This window comes from Phocoena phocoena, chromosome 2 (genome assembly GCF_963924675.1).
Source record: "Phocoena phocoena chromosome 2, mPhoPho1.1, whole genome shotgun sequence".
In the NCBI taxonomy this organism is placed as follows: domain Eukaryota; kingdom Metazoa; phylum Chordata; class Mammalia; order Artiodactyla; family Phocoenidae; genus Phocoena; species Phocoena phocoena.
This window is the reverse complement of record NC_089220.1, coordinates 66602666-66626614: the sequence shown is the minus strand read 5'-3', so window position 1 is coordinate 66626614 and position 23949 is coordinate 66602666. Positions and strand designations below refer to the sequence as shown.

At 38.3% G+C, this 23949-nt stretch overlaps 1 protein-coding gene across 1 annotated transcript in view; it reads left to right on the top strand.

Moving 5' to 3' along the window:
* Nucleotides 1-21386: 21386 nt before the first annotated feature.
* Nucleotides 21387-23949, top strand: part of NUBPL (NUBP iron-sulfur cluster assembly factor, mitochondrial) — a 259985-nt gene continuing 257422 nt past the window's right edge. Inside the window, exons 1-2 of the mRNA XM_065872487.1 lie at nucleotides 21387-21494; nucleotides 22068-22215. Coding sequence (XP_065728559.1) covers nucleotides 21387-21494; nucleotides 22068-22215 — 256 coding nt within the window. The remainder of the gene's footprint in view (nucleotides 21495-22067; nucleotides 22216-23949) is intronic.

Genomic DNA, 23949 nt, shown 5'->3' with positions numbered 1-23949 from the left:
ACCAGGGGGACTGCACCACCAGGGAAGCCCCCTGAGTAACACATCTTAAACATCAACACATTTTCATTCACTTCTCAGTTCAGCCTCTCACATCATAAGTCATAAGACATAAGTCACGTGCCAAAATGAGTAGAAGGGGATGGGAAGAACATGATTGTAGGTTAAGATGTTTTTCCTAAGTGTTTTCTTGAGTCCTCTCAGGATATTATGACATATAGCTTCCACCTGTGAGCCCTGGAAAAGTTCCTGGATGGTTCTAAATACTTTAGAGATGAAGCTATTGCCATTCTAGTGCCTGTCAAACTTCAAGATTCCATAAATCATAACAATAGTATCTAAGTGTATCCTAGTTCCAAAAGAACTATGTATTATTCTAAGTAAAAAGGAATGCAGGGAAGAGTCTGTAAGGTGCCTAGAAGGAAGAGAGTCAAAAGGGAGCAGATTGACATCATGTTTCTACTCCTGTCTGAGAAGATGGTGGACAGATCACCAGGCAGAAGGATTACTGTTCCGTTCAGATGTCCCTCTATGAGGTTAAGGAGTGCATGAGGCTATCACAGCTTTGACATTGTTCAGCTAATTCTCCTAGCTCTGATTCTGTGATGAGCAAAAGGAGTCAGATATTCTAGGTACCTACGTACACTTTTCTAAATAAAGTGAGCCCCCTACAGTTGAGCTGAAAGTGGTTTGTCATTTTAAAATTAAAATTCCGACCTTACATCAGTCTGTTTTTTAGCATGCGTTAGTTGTCCCAAACCCAGTCAGCTTTGGAGACACTGACAAAATAGAATTTCTTTCGATCTGCAAAACTAGAGCTCACACTGGGGAATGCAGTAGCTAAATCAAAAAGATATTACCCTGTGAACAGTAAGCTGACCCCTTAGATCATGTTCTGGCTCTCCTGTTTCTAACTCCAAAATCTCTATTTCACTTCTCTAGCTCTAACGTCTCTTGAGTTTTAGTTATCTGGGCATCTCCATCTGGATATCACAGGTCCATCTCAAACTCATCACTAAATGCAAATTAATCATCTCAAACTCCCAGTTCCACATTTCTGCTTTGGATTTCTTCCTAGGACCTCTAGCCTCCACAGCGCTTACTTGTTTTATCCACTGTCTGTCTTCGTCTACCAGAATGTAAGCTCCATGAGGGTAAGAACTTCTGTAAATTTTGCTCACTGCTGTTTCCCCATTGCCTACAATAGTGCTTGGCGTCTGGTGGGTATTCAATGGATATTTGTTAAATCAATATTTACCCAGACTTGCTCCTGTCCTGGACTAATGCCATCACTGGTTTTCATAGCACTCTGATTTTCCAGTTTATCCAGGCTCAAATCCTTGTAGCTCGTTTTTAACTCTTCCCTATCCTCCTCCTATACCCACTTTAATAAACAACTGCTTACAATGTTGTTTCCAAATATCTTTTAGGGTAATGTCATCCTTTCTATTCTCATTACCACTGTTATAAATTAGGTACTTGAAAACTCTAACTGGGACTATGAAATAGAAGCTACTAAGTATCATGTTCTCTAGGTTTTTGTTACTTTAATTAATCCTACCTATCACTGCCAGATCAATCTTACTTGGAGCTCAGCTCTCATTATGTCACTCCCTTACTTAAGGCTCAATACTGTTTAAATACAGAATACTCAGTCTGGCATTTGGAAGTGCTGTGATATGACCCCAACCTTTCACTTCAGTTTATCTCCCACTTTTCCTTTACAGATTCCTTATGGTATAAACACACTAGACCACTTGTTCTTTGACTACTCCTTGAACTTTCCTACTTCTGTACCTTTCTTCATATAGTACCTTCTTCAGGAATGTTCATTACCAAGTATTTCTTGTGGTATTTGCTTTTGTGCAGATAAATAATATCCATATACTACAATCTTTTGATTCATCAGTTTTGAAAACTGACTTATTATGGTAGATGAGGATTTAGCTCTTTCACACAATCACATTTCACCTGTGTGCCAGATGTCTCCTGTTTGTCCCTCCAGTTCCACCATCCAGCCACTCTCTGTCCCAAGAATCTCACCTGTATGGATCACATCTGTGGCTCCCATACTGTCTGGCTTCTTGTTGGGTTTGGTCAGTGGGGAGCAGATAGGAAGTCTGAGGAAGGGAAGTGAGAGAGGCTAACCCTAACTTTACCCTAACTCCCTCCCAGTGACAAAGGTCATTGTTTCATACAAAGGGGCCTTACAACTTTCTTCTTTTGGGTTTTGGCCACTACTCCCTTCCTTCCTCCTTTGGGCCTAGGGGGTCCAATACTGTGATTCTCTTACATACTACCCAATCTTTGTAAATAATCCCTTTGTAAACACACTCTTTTGGTTCATCCTAATTTGAGGGTACCATCTACTTCCTGTTGGGATCTGACTGACAGCTATACTCTCCTTCTATCCTCCCAATTTAGTTATATTAAAATTTTTGGTTAATTCAAAATTTGTTTAAAATAATATATTACAAATATCATAGTGTTTCCTAAGTATATTTTCTTTCTGGCACAGTCTTTTATTTTTCCACAAGTTGGTTAATATTTCATTTTTTTATTTTAGGTTTTTAAAAAATTTTTGCTAATTCTTTCTAGGAAGATGGTTGAACACATTAGGCACTCTATAAATTCGATTTCTTCCTGGAAACCTCCTTCTTGGACCCTACCCTCTTTCTGTTTAATCATGTTTAGGAATTGTCTAGGCTGGCTATCAATACCTCTAGAATCCTATTACTTTCTTGGTTTACTTCTTTGTTTTGCTGACACACATACTCTAGTAGTGTCCTAAGAAATGATAGATGGGAAGTGAACTTCTTGAAGCCTTGAATATCTAAAAAGAGTCTTCGATAATTTAGTTGGGTACAGAATACTAGCTTGAAAATGGCTTTTATCTCAGAGTTTTGAATTGCTTTATTTTCTTCTAATTTCTTTAGTTTCTGTTGAGAAGTGTAGTGTCCTTCTAATTTCCTAACTTCTGAATGTACCTTTAAGAAGTGTTTAGAAGGGTTTCCCTGGTGGCGCAGTGGTTGAGGGTCTGCCTGCCGATGCAGGGGACACGGGTTCGTGCCCTGGTCCGGGAAGATGCCACATGCCGCGGAGCGGCTGGGCCTGTGAGCCATGGCCGCTGAGCCTGTGCATCCGGAGCCTGTGCTCCGCAACGGGAGATGCCACAACAGTGAGAGGTCCGTGTACCGCAAAAAAAAAAAAAAACAGAAGTGTTTAGAAGACGTGTCATTGTATTGGCCTTTTGATGTTTTCACTGTGGTTGGCCTTTGATATATCCTTTCAGTCTGGAAATCTGTATCCTTCAGTTCTTGACATTTTCCTTGCATTATTATAGAAGACGCTCTTAGTTTCCTGGTCAACAGACATTCTCCTGATATTCCTTGCTAACAGAATTCTGATTTTATCCAAACAGCAATGTGCCCAGTCCCAGAGCACAAATACATAATGAATGTTAAAGCTAGACACGGTAATCCCATTCCCATTTGCCAGATATTTTGTTTTTCCAGTTTAACTTTGTAACTAATGGTGGCCATGTAATGCTTTTCTGGTTAGTGAAATAAAAGAAGTCTGCTGGGGGAAGGAGAGTTTCAGGGGATGGTTTTATTTTCTGATATGAGTCAGATGCATGGAAAGAGTTAATTGTGTTGTCTCTCTCCCTGCTTTGGATGTACTTGTGAAAGGGCATGTTGTCACTTTAAAATTGTGATAGCCATATTGCTATGTAGCAGAGACAAACTTAAGGACAAAATGCCAAAATACTGAGATACGGCAGAGTTGATTGAGTCAAAGCCCCAAACGTGGAACAGCCTACCTCCAGACCTCATGTTATATGAGATAATTAAACACTTTTATTATTTTTGCTGTTTTTGCTTGGCTATTTTGTCAACTGCAACCAAATGACTTCTAACTGAAGCATAGTTCGTTGATAAAATTTTCCCCTTAATTTTCTCTATTCCCCTTTTGGAACTCCTAATATTTAGGGCTCTTAGATTAATTTTCTTGCCTCTTTCTCCCTTCCCCCCCCCCCCATCCTTTTCTCACTGTTCTAATATTCTGGGAAATTTCCTCAGTTTTAGCTTTCAACCATTCTACTGAATTGTTTATTTCGGCTCTCCAATTTCTAATTTCCGAGATCTCTTCTTTGATAGTTCTTAAGAAATACATCTTGTTTTCATGGATGTAACATTCTATTTTAAATCTGAGACTGTTAATTATTGTTCTGAAAAGTTTTCTTCTGCTACCTGCATTGTCTCTATTTCTTCTGAGTTACTCTTTTCTGGTTTTTTTTTTTTAAGGTTGGAGGCTTTCTTCAATTGTCAGGTGATATAAAGCTGTCTTTTTATTTTTGCAAAATGTCCTAGAAAGTTGATTGGAAGCTTTATGTATGTGAGTGGACTACTTTGTAGGGTGGTTAGGTAGCAAGTAAGCTCTTTTTTTTTTTTTTTTGAATCCCCAAAAGAGCAGCATCTATAGATATTTTCTTTTAGGATTTTAATTTCTCCAAAACATAATCCTCAAAGAGGTATATGGATACCTGCAAGCATTCTAGAAGCAGGGATAGTGGTGGTAAAAGTGATTATGGGTCCCACAGTTAGACTTTTGCTTAATCCTTCTCAGTGATATGCTGGCACATAATAGCAACTAGCTCTCTGAAAGAAGAAAAAGCCCTGATTTGTAACAACCCAACATCTGTGGTATAAATATTCCTACCATGTCCAATTTCAGGCTATTAACATGATGTCACTGAATGCAGAGCTGGGAAGACATGCACAGTAGTTCATCATTATATAGTATTTCTGTCATGCAGATACAATAGATATAAATAATCTCAAGAGTATAAATAGTAAAATGTAGGGAAAATAATTAGGAAGTTAGAGCCTTTGAGTATATATTATGTCTGTTTTTGATACAATTTATTTAGTTGTAAGCTTATATAATTTAACCTTTTTTCATGGCTGTGTTTAACAATTGGCTTACAAAATTCCTGAAAATTTAGCAGTTCCTATGAGCTAGTACAAATTAACTCTTGTACAAATTAACTCTGGAGCATTGCTGCTGTTTCCAGCCCCAGTCCATCACACTTCACTGTGTCTGGTCTTTCTGACTCTGGAGTCTATTGTTGATTTTCTTCTGACAAAATAGTTCTGGTATTCTGCAAGGGGGTGGTGGAGGATAAAGAGTGATGGCCTAAGCGAGTAAACCTAGGGATCTTCAGCTTGTTGTGCAGACTTTCAACAAATTCCTATCTTTTCATTTTCATACCTAACTCTTGCTTTCCATGGTAACTGATGCCACAAAGTCTTAAGCTCTCTTTGGCTCTGCCAGTACAATAAGCTTCTCTGCAGGCACTTAACAGCAGTACCTCTGCCCTCCTGGGTCCATTGCTTCTGTTCCATCTGCTTTCTGTCTTCCAAGACTTTGACCTCACTTGTTGGTTATTATCTTCTCTCCCATTTTCTTTGTTCTTGTGGGTTTATAAATTTTATATTTCCTTTTACCATTAGTGAGAGCAAATAAATGTGTTCAGCTACATATGCTTAACTGGAAAGATAGCTCAATAAGTACTGCATTTAAAAATTGTTGAATTGACTTAAGATTCCTGGATGCTTGTAGTAGCAACTAAACTCTGTCAGTTAACAGCAGCTTATCACTAACCACTGATTTATTTAGTGTAGTATTGTGTTCTAGGCCCTTAGATATCCATTTTGATTTTTCCTCTACATGTTTTCTTTAAATAAAATTTTTATTTTAGAATAATTTTAGGTTTACAGAAAGTTGTGAAGATTGTACAGAATGTTTTCACATACCCCACATTCACTTTTCCTTATTATAAATATCTTACCTTAATATGTTACACTGGTCACAATTAATGAACCAATATTGATACATCATTATTAATTAACGTCCATACTTTATTCAGGTCTCTTAAGTATTTTACCTACTGTCCTTTTTCTGTTCCAGGATCCTATCTAGGCTACTACATTAAATTTAATCATCATGTCTCCTTAGGGTCCTCTTGGCTGTGACAGTTTCTCACACTTTCCTTGCTTTTGATGACCCTGACAATTTTGAGGAGTGCTGATTAGGTATTTTACAGAATGTCCCTCAACTGGGATTTCGCTGTTTTGCTCATGATTAGACTGGGGTTGTGGGTTTTGGGGAGGAAGACCACAGAGATACAATGCCATTTTCATCACATCATATCAAGGGTACTGCAATATTGCAACATAATTCTGATGCCAACCACCTGGAGTTAGCACAGACTCCAGATTAAGGGCACAGTCAACAAGACTGTCCATGCTTCAGATGCCAGTTTGGGGTTTCCCTGCCCACCTGCACTTCTGATCAAATGGCTACAAATTCAGGTGTTCCCACAAACCCCTGAATTAGCAGTTTTGCTAATCACTGAAACACTGAAACAACTCATATAACTCAGGAAAGAGGTATGTTTATGATTACAGCTTTATTATAAAGGATACAAATCAGGACTAGCCAAGTGAAGAGACACATAGGGAGCAGTTTGGGAGGATCTCCAACACAGAGTTTCCATGCTCTCTCCCCATGGAATCAGGGTGCATCACCCACCTGGCACATCAATGTGCTCACCAACCAGGAAGCTCTTCTGAGCTTTGGTGTCCTGCATTTATATTGAGATTTCATTACATAGGCATGAGTGACTGAATCATTGACCATGTGATTGAAACTCAGTCTCCAGTATACTTCCCCTCCATGGATGGGGTCAGGCTGGGCTGATATCACCTGGCTCAAAGCCCCAACCCTCTAATCACATAGTTGGTCTCTCTGGCCCGACCAGCTTCCATCCTAAGTTATTAGCATAAACTCAGATATGGTCCAAGGGACTCATGAATAACAAAGATACCCCTATCACATGGGAAATTCCAAGGATTTAGAGTCTCCTTCCCAGGAACCAGGGATAAAGGGCCGTCAAGTTCTTTATTATATAACAGGTACATACGATCAACATGACCTTTCTCTGTTGATGTTGACTTGATCACCTGGCTGAGGTAGTGTTTGTCAGGTTTCGTTACCGTAAATTTTCTCTCCCTCCACCTTTTTTATACTGTACTCTTTTACTGGAGAATAGCATTATTTACATTCTTTTTAAATCATTTTCTTTTATTCCTGACTCCTTTGTACCTTATTTTTGGAAATAATATTACTAGTCAGTGCTCATCCCCATTTTGATTTGATTTTTTTTTATTTTTGGCCGCACTGTGGGGTCTTAGTTCCCTGACCAGGGATGGAACTCCTGTCCCCTGAAATGGAAGCATGGAGTCTTAACCACTGGACCGCCAGGGAAGTCCCCCCATTTTGAGTTGGGTGGGATTACCAAAATCTAGAAACTCTAAATCAGAACCTGCACAGAAGATAAAAGCACAGAAGATAAAAACAGAGCTTTAAGTAAAAATCGCAGTTGCAAAGATCCTGAGTGTTTCTTTTTGATAACACTCAGAATCCTTGAAGGGATGGAATTATCTCACATGAGATAGGGAAGTGCAGCTCAAAGACCTGTCCGATGAAGCTGTGGAAAAGAGCAAGAGAAAATATGATTTTGACATTATATTTTTGTCTTAATTTTTATTTTGGAGATTTAATACTGGAATTCTGTCTTTGGAAGGCCTGGGGTAGCTTTTTTTTTCTCACCAACATTTTATTATAAAAAATTCAAACATATAGCAAAGTTGAAAGAATTTTAGAGTGAAATAATTCTACAGTGAAACCTATTCATACCACCCTAGGTTTACTATTAACTTTTTACTCTACTTGTTCTGTCACACAGCCATCTGTTCATCTGTCTACCCATCTATTAGCCCATCTAATTTTTTTGATGCATTTTAAAGTTAATAGCAGGTAACAGTATTCTTCTCCCTAAATACTTCATTCAGTATGTGAACCAATAACTAGAGTTCAGTACAGTTTTTAAAATGTGAAATTTACATGTAATGAAATGTGCAAATCTTAAGTGTATATTCACTGACTTTTACACATAGGTATGGGTAGTCCAAACCACTATGACATATGGGACATTACCATCCCTCCAGAAAATTTCCCTCATGCCCTTTTCCAAATAATCTCTGCCCTCACCTCCTCTGAAATCACTGTTCTAATTTTTTGTCCACCATGGATTATTTTTGCCTGTTCTAGAATTTGATATAAATGGAATCATACAGTATGTGCTGTCATGTGTAAGATTTCTTTCATTAGCATAATGATTTTTAGATTTATTTATGTTGTTTCATGTCTGTTCCTTTTCATTGCTTGTTATTTACAAATATACAATTTAAAAATCCATTCTTCTATTTATGTACATCTGGGCTACTTTCAATTTGGAGCTATTATGAATAAAGCTGTTATGAACACTTGCATTCAAGTCTTTGAGGGAAATACATTTTCATTTTATGCCTAGGAGTGGAACTGCTGGGTCATAGGATAGTTATATATTTAGGTCTTCTAATGCCAGACTATTTTCCAAAGTGGTTACGCCATTTTAAATTCCCACCAATAACATAAGAAAGTTTCAGTTACCCCACAACCTTGTCAATATTTGGTTTTGTCATTCCTTTAAATTTTAACCATTCTAGTGGTGTGTTGTAACTGATATACCATTGTAATTTTAATTTGAATTTCCCTGTTGACTAATAATGTTGAGTACTTTTTTCACGTACTTACTGGCTATTAATGTATCTTCACACTTTTTTTTTAATTTAAAAATTTTTTGGCTGTGTTGGGTCTTTGTTGCTGCGCACGGGCTTTCTCTAGTTGCAGCAAGCAGGGGCTACTCTTCGTTGCAGTGCATGGGCTTCTCATTGTGGTGGCTTCTCTTGTCGTGGAGCATAGGCTCTAGGCACGCAAGCTTCAGTAGCTGTGGCACACGGGCTTAGTTGCTCCGTGGCATGTGGGATCTTCCTGGAGCAGGGATCGAACCTGTGTCCCCTGCGTTGGTAGGCGGATTCTTAACCACTGCGCCACCAGGAAAGTCCCTATCTTCACTTTTATGAAACATATTTTCAAACATTTTATCTATTTTTCAGTTGAGTTGTCTTTTTATTGTGAATCGTGGGTTGTTTTTTTTTTTTAACATTATAGATCAGTTCTGTCGCATAGAATTTTCTGCATAGTCCAATATATTTATTGTGAAATGTGGCTACTGCAGATGTGGAAGTGTAATTTTTTTTTTTTTTTTTTTTTTTGCGGTATGCAGGCCTCTCACTGTTGTGGCCTCTCCCGTTGCGGAGCACAGGTTCCGGAGGCGCAGGCCCAGCGGCCATGGCTCACGGGCCCAGCTTCTCTGCGGCATGTGGGATCTTCCCGGACCGGGGCACGAACCCGTGTCCCCTGCATTGGCAGGCGAACTCTCAACCACTGCGCCACCAGGGAAGCCCGAGGAAGTGTATTTTTAATTGTATTTAATTTTAATTAGTTTAGATTGAAATAGCTACATTGGCTAATGACTAGCATATTGGACAGTGCTGTTCTAAAAACTAGTCCTTATCAGATACATGCTTTGTGATTATCTTCTCCCAATCTGTGGCTTGCCTATTCATTTTCTTTTTTTTGTCTGCGTTGGGTCTCTGTTGCTGCGCGCGGGCTTTCTCTAGTTGTGGCGAGCGGGGGCCACTCTTCGTTGCGGTGTGCGGGCCTCTCACCACGGTGGCTTCTCCCGCTGCAGAGCACGGGCTCTAGGTGCGTGGGCTCAGTAGTTGTGGCCCGCTGGCTCCAGAGCGCAGGCTCAGTAGTTGTGGTGCATGGGCTTAGTTGCTCTGCGGCATGTGGGATCTTCTCGGACCAGGGCTCGAACCTGTGTCCCCTGTGTTGACAGGCGGATTCTTAACCACTGCACCACCAGGGAAGTCCCTATTCGTTTTCTTAATGGTATCTTTTGATGAGGAGAAGTTTTAAATTTTGATCAAGCTTAATTTTTCAATTTTTTCTTTGATGGTTATTGTGTTCTATGACCCATCTAAGAAACTTTTGACTACTCCTAAGACACGACTTTTATGTTTGGGTTTATGATCCACCTTGATGGTGTTTGGTGGGAGTCAGGGTTATTTGAGTACCATTGTTAAAAAGACTTTCCTGATTGGATGCTTTGGCACCTTTCTGAAAAACAGAAAACTATAAGTGTGGATCTATTTCTGTTCTCTCTTTCATTGATTTATTTACTGAGCGTCATGCCCTTACTACACTGTTTCAATTACTATAGTTTTAAGTCTTAAAGTCAGACGTCCTTCAATTTTGTTCTTTTTCAATATTGTCTTGAGTATTTTAGGTCCTTTGAATTTCCATATAAATTTTAGAGTCAGCTTTGTCATTGTTGGGATTATGGCTGGGATTTTTGTTAAATCTATAGATCTTAGATATGATGAAAGAAATGTTTGATATTTTTAATCTGAGATTTTTAGGAATGGATGTCTCTATAGGTTGATGTATTTTAATACTTTGTCAAGAAGGAAAACAGGGTCTTCTATGATCCAGGCCAGAAGAGATCCTATAATAGTCTTTGTTTCTTCCATTTTGTATTGTTTATTCAGAGGGACTTTGAACAATAATTTCCTAGGCAGTACCTGGGGATAGAGTTGCAGACTCTATGGACCATGAAAAGTCAAGAATCTAGATTCCAAAAGACAGAACAGAAACCATTTCCAAGGTGAACTAATGATGCTAAATGTGAAAAATCCATGTATTATTCTGTGACTTATGTCCTATTTAAGGAAGGCAATAAACTGTGTGATTTTTTCTTCTCTGTAGCATCTCTAAACTATTTTTTTCTTTCTTTTTTTTTTTTTTTTTTTGCGGTACACGAGCCTCTCGCTGTTCTGGCCTCTCCCGTTGCGGAGCACAGGCTCCGGATGTGCAGGCTCCGCGGCATGTGGGATCTTCCCGGACTGGGGCATGAACCCGTTACCCCTGCATCGGCAGGCGGACTCTCAACCACTGCGCCATCAGGGAAACCCCATCTCTAAACTATTTTGCCTTGGTTTTTCTCAACATTATTTTAGGAAATGTGAAGCTTCACAACTTTGTTCTCTTCAATTCTTATTTTAATTCAATATGAGCTTGGAAGATAAATCTACAGATTATTTAATTTAATCTCTTCACGTTGTATATGAAGTAATAGATGATTTGTTCAAGATCACTGAGCTAGTTAGTAGCAGAGTTCTGACAATATTCCAGGCTTTCCAACCTCTCTACTCCACTGATATTTCCACTATGCTTTGCTGTCATAATAGCTAACCAGTGAGTAATTCCTGAGCCCCTATAATGTGCCTAGCATTGGGCTATTTATAGATGATATAAATTATCATTATGATATAGCTCTGATCCTCAAATACCATAGAGTTCTGTGTAAGACAAGAAACAATTAGAAAACAGTAAAAGGCAATGTATAATAATGTTCCAAGTTGGATCAAATTTTGGATAAAATGCTATAAATGCATATAGAATTAATACTGTGACTCATTTTAAATAAATCTGGCTGTGTTAGAGCAATGTAGAACTGTAATTGAAAGCAGGTTGTACAAGAGAGATCTGAAACAGGCTAGCTGTATAAAATGAATGAAGTCAAATTGCACCTTAAATTCATGCTCTGTTAAATAAAATGTTAACAGTTGTTAAGGTGAAGATTAATGCTTGATGAAATTATTAGAGAAGGCTTTATGGAAGAAGTAGGGTTTGAGACATAATTTCAAGGATTGATGGAATTATAAAGGGCGAAGGGGATTATAAACTATTATAATTGGGATACAAACACTATTTTAATGAAAATTTGAATACATTATAAATTAAAATGTAATTTTAATGCAGTTCAAGAGAAGGCCATTAAATATCTTTATGGGTTTCTGAAATAAGTTACTTTTAACTAAAGCTAGTGAAGCCTAAATTTATATGAGAAGGTAAAAGGTGGAAAATGCCTACTGAATTAAGCAGTTGAGTAGAAATTTACATTTTTTCCTGCAGAGGTGGTGCTATTTTGCCTAGGTGCTTCTTCTATGACAGCTGGTCCAAATGGAATATTGTTTTTTCAACAATATTCCTTAAAGGTAATGAGAGACCTGTATTTCCATCTTGCTTTCAACAATTTGTCCTAAAAAAAAATAAACTAACATCTCTGACTCCGTATTTCCTTATCTAGAAATGGGATTAATAATAACTTCACTGCCAACCTCATGGCAGCTGTGAAACCTGAGCAGGATAATGTGTGTAAAAATGCCTTCTGTATAAGATTCTTTCTTATATATAAGAATCTTTCAATATAAGATTCAGTAAGTAGTAAGAATTTTATAGATTATGGTCTAATGGAGATTCTATGAAGATAGTTTTAGAGATGAATACTGCAGAATTCTCTGCAGCATTGACTTGGATTGTTTTCAAAGATTCTAACAAGCACTATGTATTATATTTTTCCTGGGGTGTAGACAACTATATATGTGTGCAGTATGATTAGTTGAATGCTTCATATGTACTGAATCATCTTTCATAAACTGGGCTGATTTACAACTACACAGTTAGCAGTTATTTAGAGTATCCTTGGAAAATTGTTTGTGTTACTTTTTATTTATATATTATATACAAAAAATTGTTTTCTTCATATCTGTATCCACTCTGTAATGACCTAGATAAGAAAATAATCTGAAAAAGAGTGGATATATGTAGATGTATAACTGATTCACTTTGCTAAACAGCAGACACTAACACAACATTATAAATGAACTATATTCCAATAGAAATTAATTAAAAAAAATAAAAAATCCACACACATACAAAAAGAAGTAAGTTCAGTTGTTACTAAGAAAAACAGATCTTAGTTTGTGATGTAAAGAGAGTCTTCAGTTCACTGCCTCCATGTCCCTATTCTCTAGCATCTGATACTATAATCTTATTTTATGGGGTTTGATAATTAATATTATAAAAATTAATAAATTATCAGTGCTCAAATAACATTTAACTCTTGACAAATGCTCAAAATACACAAAGGACTTGATTTCTTAACAAAATATGCATATTTTTTCATATGGCAAAAAAGAATTGCCCTTTTATGTCAATTATATTTCAATTAAAAAAAAAAAAAGAGAGGGACTTCCCTGGTGGTGCAGTGGTTAAGAATCTGCCTGCCAATGCAGGGGACACGGGTTTGAGCCCTGGTCTGGGAAGATCCCACATGCCACGGAGCAACTAAGCCCCTGCGCCACAAGTACTGAACCTGCGCTCTAGAGCCCGCAAGCCACAACTACTGAAGCCTGCACACCTAAAGCCCGAGCTCTGCAACAAGAGAAGCCACTGCAATGAGAAGCCCGTGCACCACAATGAAGAGCGGCCCCACCTTGATGCAACTAGAGAAAGCCCGCATGCAGCAACGAAGGTCCAACACAGACAAAAAAAATAAATAAAAAGAGAATCGCCTATAAGAAATCATACATTGACTATATTCGTATTTTTTTTAAAAAATTTCAATCTTTTCTTTGTGGATTATGCATTTTTAAAAAATTAATTTTGCTTATTTATTTGGCTGTGTCGGGTCTTTAGTTGCAGCATGAGGGGTCTTTGTTGAGGTGTCTGGGATCTTTCGTTGATGCACGGGCTTCTCTCTAGTTGTGGTATGCGTGTTTTTCCTCTCTCTAGTTGTGGCGTGCAGGCTCCCGAGTGCATGGACTCTGTAGTTTGCGGCATGTGGGCTCTCTCATTGAGGCGTGTGAGCTCAGTAGTTGTGGCGGGTGGGCTTAGCTGCCCCAAGGCATGTGGGATCTTAGTTCCCCAACCAGGGATCAAACCTGCATCCCCTGCACTGGGAGGCGGATTCTTTACCACTGGACTACCAGGGAAGACCCCTTGACTATATTCTTATTGAAGTCTGGGTTACTGAGTAGTATTAGTTATCTATTGCTGTGTAACCAATTACCATGAACTTGGTGCCTTAAAACAACACATTTATTATCTCACAGTTTCTGTGGGTCAGAATGTAACAGAATCCATTGCTTCGTGATCTCTCACAAGGCTGCAATCAAGGGGTCAGCCAGGGCTTGAGTCTCATTTGAAAGCTCAACTGGTAAGGATCAATTTCCAGTCTCACGTGGTTGCTGGCAGAATTCAGGTCCTTGCAGGCTGTTTTCCTGAGAACCTCAGTTCTTTGCTGGCTGTCAGCTGTTCCTTTCCACGTGGCCTTCTCCATAGGCAGTTTACAACATGGCACCTTGCTTCGTCAGAGCCAGCCAGGAGGTCTCCTAGAAAGCTAGAAGTTACAGTCTTATGTAATGTAATCACAGAAGTGACATCCTATCACCTTTGTTGTATTCTATTGGTTAGAACAAGTTACGTGTCCTGCTCACACTCAAGGGGAGGGGATTACACAAGGGTGTGAATGCCAAGAGACAAGGATCATTTTGGCTATCTTAGAGTCTGTTGGAAAAGAACTGATTAATTTGACATATGACATAAGCTACAAAGAGAGACACCCACTAAGAAATTGTACTCAATTAATTCTATAATCCAGAAGGAATTGGTGGGAATGGCTTAATAGAATTTTCCAGTTAGCAATACAGTATCACAAACAAATAAAGGTAAACTACTAAGCACATTACTTTTTCTTTACTATTCTGCTCTTTCTCCAGTGCTGTCAGCTGTGAAATGAGATAGCCTACATCAGACCCTGGAAAAGTGCTAAAGAGTTGTACTTCAGAAAAATGTTAGAGGAAAATACAATCATATATATATATATATATATATATATATATATATATATATATATATATGTTTTAGCAGCAAATGGTATATTTCAGCAGCAAATGGTGTTGATTTTGTTATATTGATAAATGATATCTATTAAAAATGGCATTTTCAACAGCACGTTGAATGTTAGCGTGTTGAATGCCAGCATGTTACCCCACAAAAATAGCTCGAGTTAAATAAAATAGTAATTCTTGGATATGATTAGAAATTCACAAAAGAGATTCAGTGTGGCGTTAATGTAATAAGGTTGTTGACTTTGAGTACGTGACAGAACTTCACCAGGTAATTAAAAGAGCTCTTTGTATTCTTAACAAGTCAAAACAGCAGCTATTAAACAATTTAGAACAATTATGCACAAAATGAACATTTTCTGTGTAAAAACATTTTTATCTGTTTTGAAGACTAGCAAAGACTGGAAAGCCTAAGATGGGAGAGATTAGTAATTATCACTTCAGTGTTTGGATTGTTGAGTTATAGTTAGTGGATGGCCTCTACGACTGAGAATAAGTTCCTTAGCCTGAATGGGTGGTCAGGAAAATCCTATTTTGTTTTTACTTTTAAGCTGCAGAAGAAGATGCCATGGAAAATGGACCCAAATATTGCCTGTAAGGTTGGTTGGTATGAACTGGAGCATTTCCAAAAGCTTAAGAGTTGTGTGGAAGGCTGAAGACAAAGATACACTTCATAGTTTTAAGTTTGCCCGTCTGTCTTAGAGCACATTGATATTGTAACCCTTAATGTCAGTATTTCTGCTCTATTGCTCTAAATCAGACTATATTTTGAGACATTAGAGTGATTTGGTAGGAGTTCTTCACTTACATAAAAGGATTGAATAAATTTTGTGCCTGCAAAAATTTATTATGACATATCATGTATAATATCTATGGTTAATAAATCCTAAATAGAAAAGGTCAATAAATGAATTGACGAGATTTGGTTCTACAATGCCAAGTAGACTAAGATATTATGTAAGCCACATGATTATAGAGGACATTCTCACATTGTGGTCGCAGCTTAAAACAGACAAAAATCTACATTATCTCCTTTTTCCTGAGGAAAATAGAACTTCACATTAGCTGAAGTGTAGGTTTGGTATCTTGATGGGGCTCTGCTTTGTCATTGTCCTTGGAATGTTCTCTAAAGTACACAGGAAAATTCTCTTCTGAGTACAGAATGAAGTAATGTTTTAGCAAAGTCTTGTGGAAACTTATGTCTTCTCATCTCTAGTATGCAATTGAAGGGTGGGAAGGACACGGCTGAAAAAATATAGGTTTGGTACTTGGAGAAAATGAAATAAAAAAGCAAAAGCCTGGGAATACTAAGGCCCTGGGTATAACACGTATTTGCCTGAGGTGACAAATACTTTTCCTAAATTCTGATAGTGTGGCTTCCATTTCAGGATAGGATCTTCTTTGAAGCTTTAAGCATTAAAAAGAGACTATATTCAGTTATAACATGAGCCCTTGACCTTTGTCCAAGGATTCAGTTCAATCTTATAAATCAGAAATTCAAATGTCAAATCACCCATGATTTATCCTGCTTTGGATACTGGCATTTAGAAACCCATCCTGTCTCATTCTAGAGGTGGATTTTTAGTCATTTGGAGGCGTATTCCCAGATGCCCATTCAGTCTAAGAACATACAGATATCTCCCCCTCTTTTACAAAGTTCACTTTATGCCACTTTGGTTTTATGAAGGACCTATATAAGTACCTATTTTCACTAAATGAAAGAAATCTGAAGAGGATTTTTGCTTTTATGAAAAAAGGTGAAAAGTGAAAATAGCATTCAGCATTTATTTTACAGTGAGTGGATATGGAGACAGTGCCTCCCTGAGCAGCGAGAGTGGCATCCCAAGCTCCTTCTCCGGGAACTACACTCAGCATCAGGCTACCATAGCTTTGAACTGTGTCTGTGAACATCTGTGCTTTATCTTGATTTATTTTGTGCATCTGTTAGTAAGATGTGTCCTAAGATGATTGCTTCTTTGCCTTACACCATTTCAGCTTACAAAAGGTTTCATAGGAACTCCCTGTACATACATTTGCTTTGTGTAATTAAAAAAAATAAGAATGAGGAGCTTCTTTTTTTTTTTTTTTTTTTTTTTGCGGTACACGGGCCTCTCACTCTTGTGGCCTCTCCCGTTGCAGAGCACAGGCTCCGGACGTGCAGGCTCAGCGGCCATGGCTCACGGGCCCAGCCGCTCCGCGGCATGTGGGAACTTCCCGGACCGGGGCATGAACCCGTGTCCACTGTATCGGCAGGTGGACTCTCAACCACTGCACCACCAGGGAAGCCCAAAGAGCTTCTTTGACAGGACTACTTTATGTGAGCTGAGGTACTGAAAGGCCAGCAAAGCCTTCAATATGGGAAAACCCACAAACTTTCTAGACCAGGTTTCCTACAGAGAGACTGGCTCATTGGGAAGCTATTCTCCTAAGCAGAATAACTCTATATTTTAATGTGAAATTTGTATTAGATGAAGATAAAGCCAGTTTCATGCTTAGTCATGAATAGAGAGATTTGGAAACAAATCACACCATGGGGCAAAGTAGGGTCAATGAATGGGGTTGTCATTTAGACAAGTCCATAGATGGGGTGGGGTTTTCTTTTCAGGGAGCCCTTTGAACAGGATGAGAGGTTCAGTTGGGGACAGTCACCTTAAACTGAAGGAACTAGCACTAGTTTTCGAGCTTTATTTAGAATATTCAACAGAGACTGGAAACTGTCCACGATACCTTATTCTTCCTTAATGAGTTGAACAAAGGAATGAAACACTGAGGCAGTCCTGAGGCTTATGGACAGGGAATAAGGCAGGCTCCTCATTTGTGGATATCTGAACTTTCAATGAGTCCTTGGTCACCTGAGAATATAAATATATACATACATATATGTATATATATATGGATATATAGGTATTTTAGGGAGGGTAATCTAGCAGATACAAATACTTCCTTTCTAGAAAACAGTATATTACCCCACACATAGGAGACATACAAAACAATCCTCTTTGTTTTGATCAGTATTTGTAAAATTCTCTCAGGGTGGTAGAAACTTAATATTGATAAGTACAGATTCCACCATAGATACCAGGGTTGTGTCTATGTAGTGTCCAGATGTCCACATGGTGATGTGAATTTAATCCTCAAGGTCGTTATCTATCCATACCAGCATCCATTGTGATGCCACACGCTTAACCATGAAGATTGTTGCCAAGTCTTGACCATTTTCTTGACATTAAGCTCTCTTTAAGAATCAGCTTTCTCTCAGCCAGTCCTGTGGCTCTTTGTAGGGGGCAAACCCTATGAAGCTGTCTCAGGCTGTCTGCCTAAACACAACACTCAACCATTTTCATTCTGTGGTCCTGCCACTACACTGAGTTCTATCTGGGAATGGGGGCATTGATTTTGTTGTTCTTACATCCCCCAAACTGATTTGGGGCTTTCTTGTTCCCCTTCCTCACTGGGGCTGAATCTTGGGGGAGAGGCAGTAAAAGTGTATGGGGTTCTTTCTTAGGAGCTGTAATAGGCACAGATTATTCTCACTTCAAATGAAAGAAATCCTAACCAACAATGGTTTAAACAATTAATTATCTCACACAACAAGAGGTCTGGAGGCACAGGCCAGGACTGGCATAGCAGCTTCACTATATAACCAGGAATTCATCTTCCTGCCATACTTCCACTTTGTTACCCTCAGCTATTGGCTTTTGTCATTGTGTTTGTCACCACTGTGCTTGTCATGTCCGAATGGGGAAGGGCTATATGAGGTACAAGGAATTATAAGGGGAAAATCCTCTACAAATGTTACAAAATATATCTCACCATGGTTACAAGTACACAGAAACCCACCCAAATTAGGCCAAGGTAGAAAGAGAATTTGTTGGTTGGATGTAAGTATATCTCATGGACCTAAGGATAGGAAGTATAACTGAACTTCACTGTCGACTAGAAGCAGGAACTGGAAAGCTGTTATGGATCAGTACAGCTGTTATCCCTTCCTTTTCTGGGCACATGATCTCTTATGGTCTGCTTTATTTTTCTTTCTTGGCATTGGCTTTTTCTACTTCTCTGTGTACAAAGTAGAAAATGGTCACTTTAGCCTTATCAGTTCAAAGGCAAACTAAGATTGAGTAGCATCTCTTTTGCTTTAAATTCTCTGGAGAAAGAATATGATTGGTCCAATTTTGGTGGTATGTCAATCTTTAATCCAATCAGTGACCATGGGGATGGGGTCAAATGACTTAGCGGTTCTTAGGAACTAAGGGAGAATACTCTTGAGAAGGGACCATGTGTGTGTGTGGGGGGGGGGGTGGGGGGGCAGTGGTTGTTGGAGAAGAAACAATGGACAGCTCTACTACTCTCTTGATACCCTAATCTGCTGAAGGATAAATCAAATTAACCATTCATTCATTCTACAGACATTGGTCTCACTTGTTCTTCCCCTTATGCTCTCTCTCAGAGTGTCAGTACTGCTCATCTAGTTGCCTATATTATAAACTCTGTACAACCCAATAAGCAACACAACAGCTAATATTTATTGAGTATGTGTACTATGTGATAGGCATTCTATGTGCATTATTTTAAATTCAACCGCATAACAACTCTACAAATAGGTATTATCTATTTTATAGATAAGCAAAGTGAAATTTAGAGATGTTAAGTCAAGCTTTCAACATCTCTTTCGGATTACTGCAGTAACCTCCTGTCTCCCTGCCTCTGATCTGACTCCTCCTATCCTTTTTCTGCCTGTCAATCATAGTGGTATTTCTAAAACACAGATCTGATCGTGCTGCTTTCCTGCTTAAAACCCTTCTATGGTTCCCTCAGGATAAAGTCCAAATTCCTTTGCATGATGTATAAAGCCTTTCATGATCTGGGTAGCTATCACCCTACCAATCTCTATCCTCATCTCTTTCAGTCTTGCACCTCACAGTCTATCCTTAAGCCACACAGATTATTTGCAGTTCTTAACAATTCATTCCTTACTTCTGCACAACAACCCTGTAGCCATTCTCCCTGCTGACTCCTACACATTACCCACACGCAGGATTAAGCTTAGATGTTACCCTATTCAGAAGCCTTCTCTGATTGAATTCAGTGCCCCTCCTTTATACTTTTGTATCACTCAGTGATTTTCTCCTATACTTATCACACCATACTGTAATTGTTTGTAAACTTATTCTGTCTCTTGCACTGGATTGTAAAGTCATTGAGTGGAAAGATTATGTCAGGTTTAGTATTGAAAACCCTAAGATTAGGGTAGTGCTTGGTGCATAATAGTTGCTCAATAAATATTTGTTAAATGAATGAATCTTTGGTAGAATTCTGGAAGAACTCGAAAAGCTACCTGGAGAGAAAGAGATATTCAATATTTCTTGTTTAGTAAACGGATTATTCTGACAGCTATTTCCCCTTAGCCCTTTTTTTTTGGCTTATAATTTATAAAAATTGAGCAGATGCAAATTGAAAAATTGATAAAATTAACTGTGAAAACACATCACAAAGTAATAAAATAAGAAAGTGATATAAAACAATAAATAATGGTGTTAAACCTAATGTAAGAAGAAGAATGCTGAATGCAGTGACACAGTTGTGAGATTGGGGGAGAAAAAGCAAGGAACTGAAAATTCTTTTCACTGCTTACTAAATTGAATGTATATTGCTGGTAATATTTCATTTAATTCTTACAATAATTCTTTGAGGTTGATATGTTATGCCTGTATTAAAACTAAGGAAATTAAAGATCAGATTAGAGCAAAATAAACTGAATGATTACACAAGAAACTCTCTACAGATAAGCACATAAAAGAAATGAAAATCAACCTTAGAAAATATTGTGGAGAATATGCGAAGGTAAACCACTCTACACCCTAAATGATTCTTTTGCTGGGTCTGGGCTCCTGTATCAGCTTTCCAGCTTTCTCTCCTAAAGCGATTTCCTTCACTTTCACCTTCTTTGAATGTAGGGATATGTCCTTCCTTTTACCTGGATGAATTCCATCTCCTTCCTCAAGCTTTGTCTCACTTTAAGTTGCTTCTTGAGTGAAATTTGCTTCATTAGATCCGCTTTCTGATTTAATTAAACTTTTTCGACCCTAGCAAAGCACCCCGACTTCTCTCTCAGAGAATTATCAGCAACACAGCAGTAAATGTCAACACAAAGCCGACTATTACTGTAGATCACTCAGGGGGAAAAAAAAAAGATAAAATCCTTAACAGTGGCAGTGTTTAAGTGACTATATTCTGCGCTGTGAGAACGCCTGGGGTCATTTTTAACTTCCACCATTTCCTACTTCTCAGTTGGGTCAGTTTTCTAAACTTTCTAAGTCTCAGTTTTCTTACCTATGAAAAGAGGATCCTAGTAAAAGTCTCCTACCTACCTACTCCCGAACTCCTGTGAGGGCCAGATTAGAGGAGGTACGTGAAAATGCTTCGCAAACATTTGGTAAAACGCTGTAAAATGTTTGTACCTGGCTACAGACGAGATCACGACAACAAGTTGTATTCCTGTGTTGAAGAAACTCAAAGGAGGCTAGTCGTTAAGGAGAGGAAGCCGAGCGTTGCCATGTGACGTCATCACCCAGCGCTTGCCGCGACGGTTTCCGGGTTGGGCTCAACGCAGCATTCTGCGTCATGGGGACTTGGCTGCGTTTGCTGCTTTTTGGGGGCGCGTCGCTTCGGGGCTGCGGCGGGGCCTGTGTCCAGCTTGGGGGAGGCCGAGTGTTGGTTTGGGGGCGCCAGGTCCGTGGTGCTGCAGAGCAGGTGGAGGCGGGCGGGTCCGAGACGCTGGGGCGCCAGGGCTGCGGGTGCTCTGCAATTGCCTCTTGCCGAGGACAAACTTCACTGCCTCGTGGGCACCCGCCCACTTGGCGGCTCAGTGAGACCCCAGTTCTGGACGTCCTCACTTTCCAGGCGGGCCCCCAGTGGGACCAGGCCGAGGCTTAGAGGGGCGTAAAATAGATGGTTAGAACATGGATGTGTGACTTGCACTTGTTTTCTTAGTGTTGGTTTATTTAGAAAATAGGTTAAAGAGAAGGAAAACACGTGGAGGATTTAACTCCGGAAAGAGGCAGCTTACTTTCCATTTTTAACGTCTGCGTATCTTGGCAAATAAATTTCAGTTTAAACAATGTGTCTGTGCAATTGTGATCAATAGCAATAGGTAAATAACACTAAAGGCCTAAATAGTGGAGATGAGCAGAATTAGAGTAGAAAAGAAAGCCCTGTTAATTGCAAATACTGAATTGTTTTTGCTTTTACAGCGTGATAATGGAGATGGCTTGTTTTAAAACTTTTTTTTTTCTTCTTCTTAAGTTCTCTGGTGCTGAGAGTGAGACCCTAAAACAAAGAAGAACACAAATCATGTCTCGAGGACTTCCAAAGCAGAAACCAATAGACGGTGTTAAACAAGTTATAGTTGTGGCTTCTGGAAAGGGTGGAGTTGGAAAGTCTACTACAGCAGGTATTATAGGATATTAATTATCATCTTGATTAGGACTTTATGCCAACTGGCAAGTGCACGATATTAAAATTATAGTTTTGTTCTTAAAAAAGTATTTGTGAAGTTCCTAACAGCTGCTTCCTTAGGATGAGGAGTTGGTAGTGATTGGGAGCTTAGATTTTGGAGTTAGACAAAACTAGATATGTAGCCAGGTCTTTGACTCCTTAACTGAGGAAAAGGTGGTCAGGTTGCCCATTACATCTTCAGTTTACTTAACTGTAAAATGGCAATGATTATAATCTTTTTCATAGGATGGTTATGCAAATTAATTAAACAAGCTGACTACTTAGCCCACTGTCTCATACATAGTAAGTACTCTATATTTGGTTGCTGTTATTATTATTATTAAACATTTAGTAAGTTTAACACTAAATTTATTTCTGTTCTTTGACGTTCTTTTCTAGTCTTTTTCAGTGTACACATAGCTAAGTAGTTGCAATGAGATTGTTTACATTACTGTGGCTTATTTTCATTTAACCATAATATAATTTTCAGCATTTATAAAGTCAACATAGATCTAATATTTGAAAATGTTTTAATTATTTAAAATATCTTTTAAGCTTTTTATCTTTTATATTAATATACTGGAGCAGAGAATTTGTTTTTTGGTGGCTTTTAAAAATTGATTATAGATTTCATTGTGACTGAAATGCTGCTTTCAGAACCCATAAAAGAAGTGCCCCCAGAAATAGAAGAGTTACCATCCAAGACTAATGACCAGGTATTCCCAGATGTCTTCAAAAGAAACTTTTTATTTCTAACAAAAATTTTCAGGGTAATAATATAAAAAGGTAACTCCCCTCCTCCCAATTCAACTCAACAGAGGCAACTTGTATTATTAATTTGGAGTCATAAAGCTCTCAAGCCTTATTGTTGCCTCATTTAAAATTTTCAATCATTTTAATAGGAATGGCTTAATTCAGGTCTTATCCAACCTATCTTTTTTGCAGTTGATTTAAAAAAAGTAACCATCCTTATTTCATTTTGTTAATTTTGGCACAGTTCTGCACTGTTAAAGATCGTTTATGTATGTATTTTTTTTTTTAGCTTTTGACTCAAATTTCTGCATTTTTTTTAAATTGAAGTGTAGCTGATGTACAATATTATATAAGTTTCAGGTGTACAACATAGTGTACAATTTTTAAAGGTTATAGCCCATTTATAGTTATTATAAAATATTGGATATATTCCCTGTGTTGTACAATATTTCCTTGTAGCTTATTTATTTTATACTTAGTAGTTTGGACCTCTTAATTACCTACTCCATCTTGCCCCGCCCCCCTAAGATCTCTAAATTTTTTTCTTTTTCTCAGATAGTAACCTAAAGTTGGGGCATATATGTACCTTAAAATTCCTTAGTTCCATTGAAACCAATGACATTTTCAAATAAAAAGGGCCAGGTACAGAGTTCTGTGACTTTCACTAGAGATCTTGTGTCTTGACTCAAAGCCATATTTGGTAATTCCTAGATGCAGCCGTTTTATAGTTGTACAACCAGCTACAAATCCAACTGTATAGTGTTATTAGCTCAGTTTTTTCCCATTTTGACCTGAATGTAATTGTGGAAGAGTTTTTCAGATGTTTTGAAGAAATTAAGATTTACTAAGTATTGTAGTTATGATAGACCCCTGATATACTATTTGATAGATACTATGTTATTATTAAAAATAATTAGCTAGTGATTGTTCTTAATGA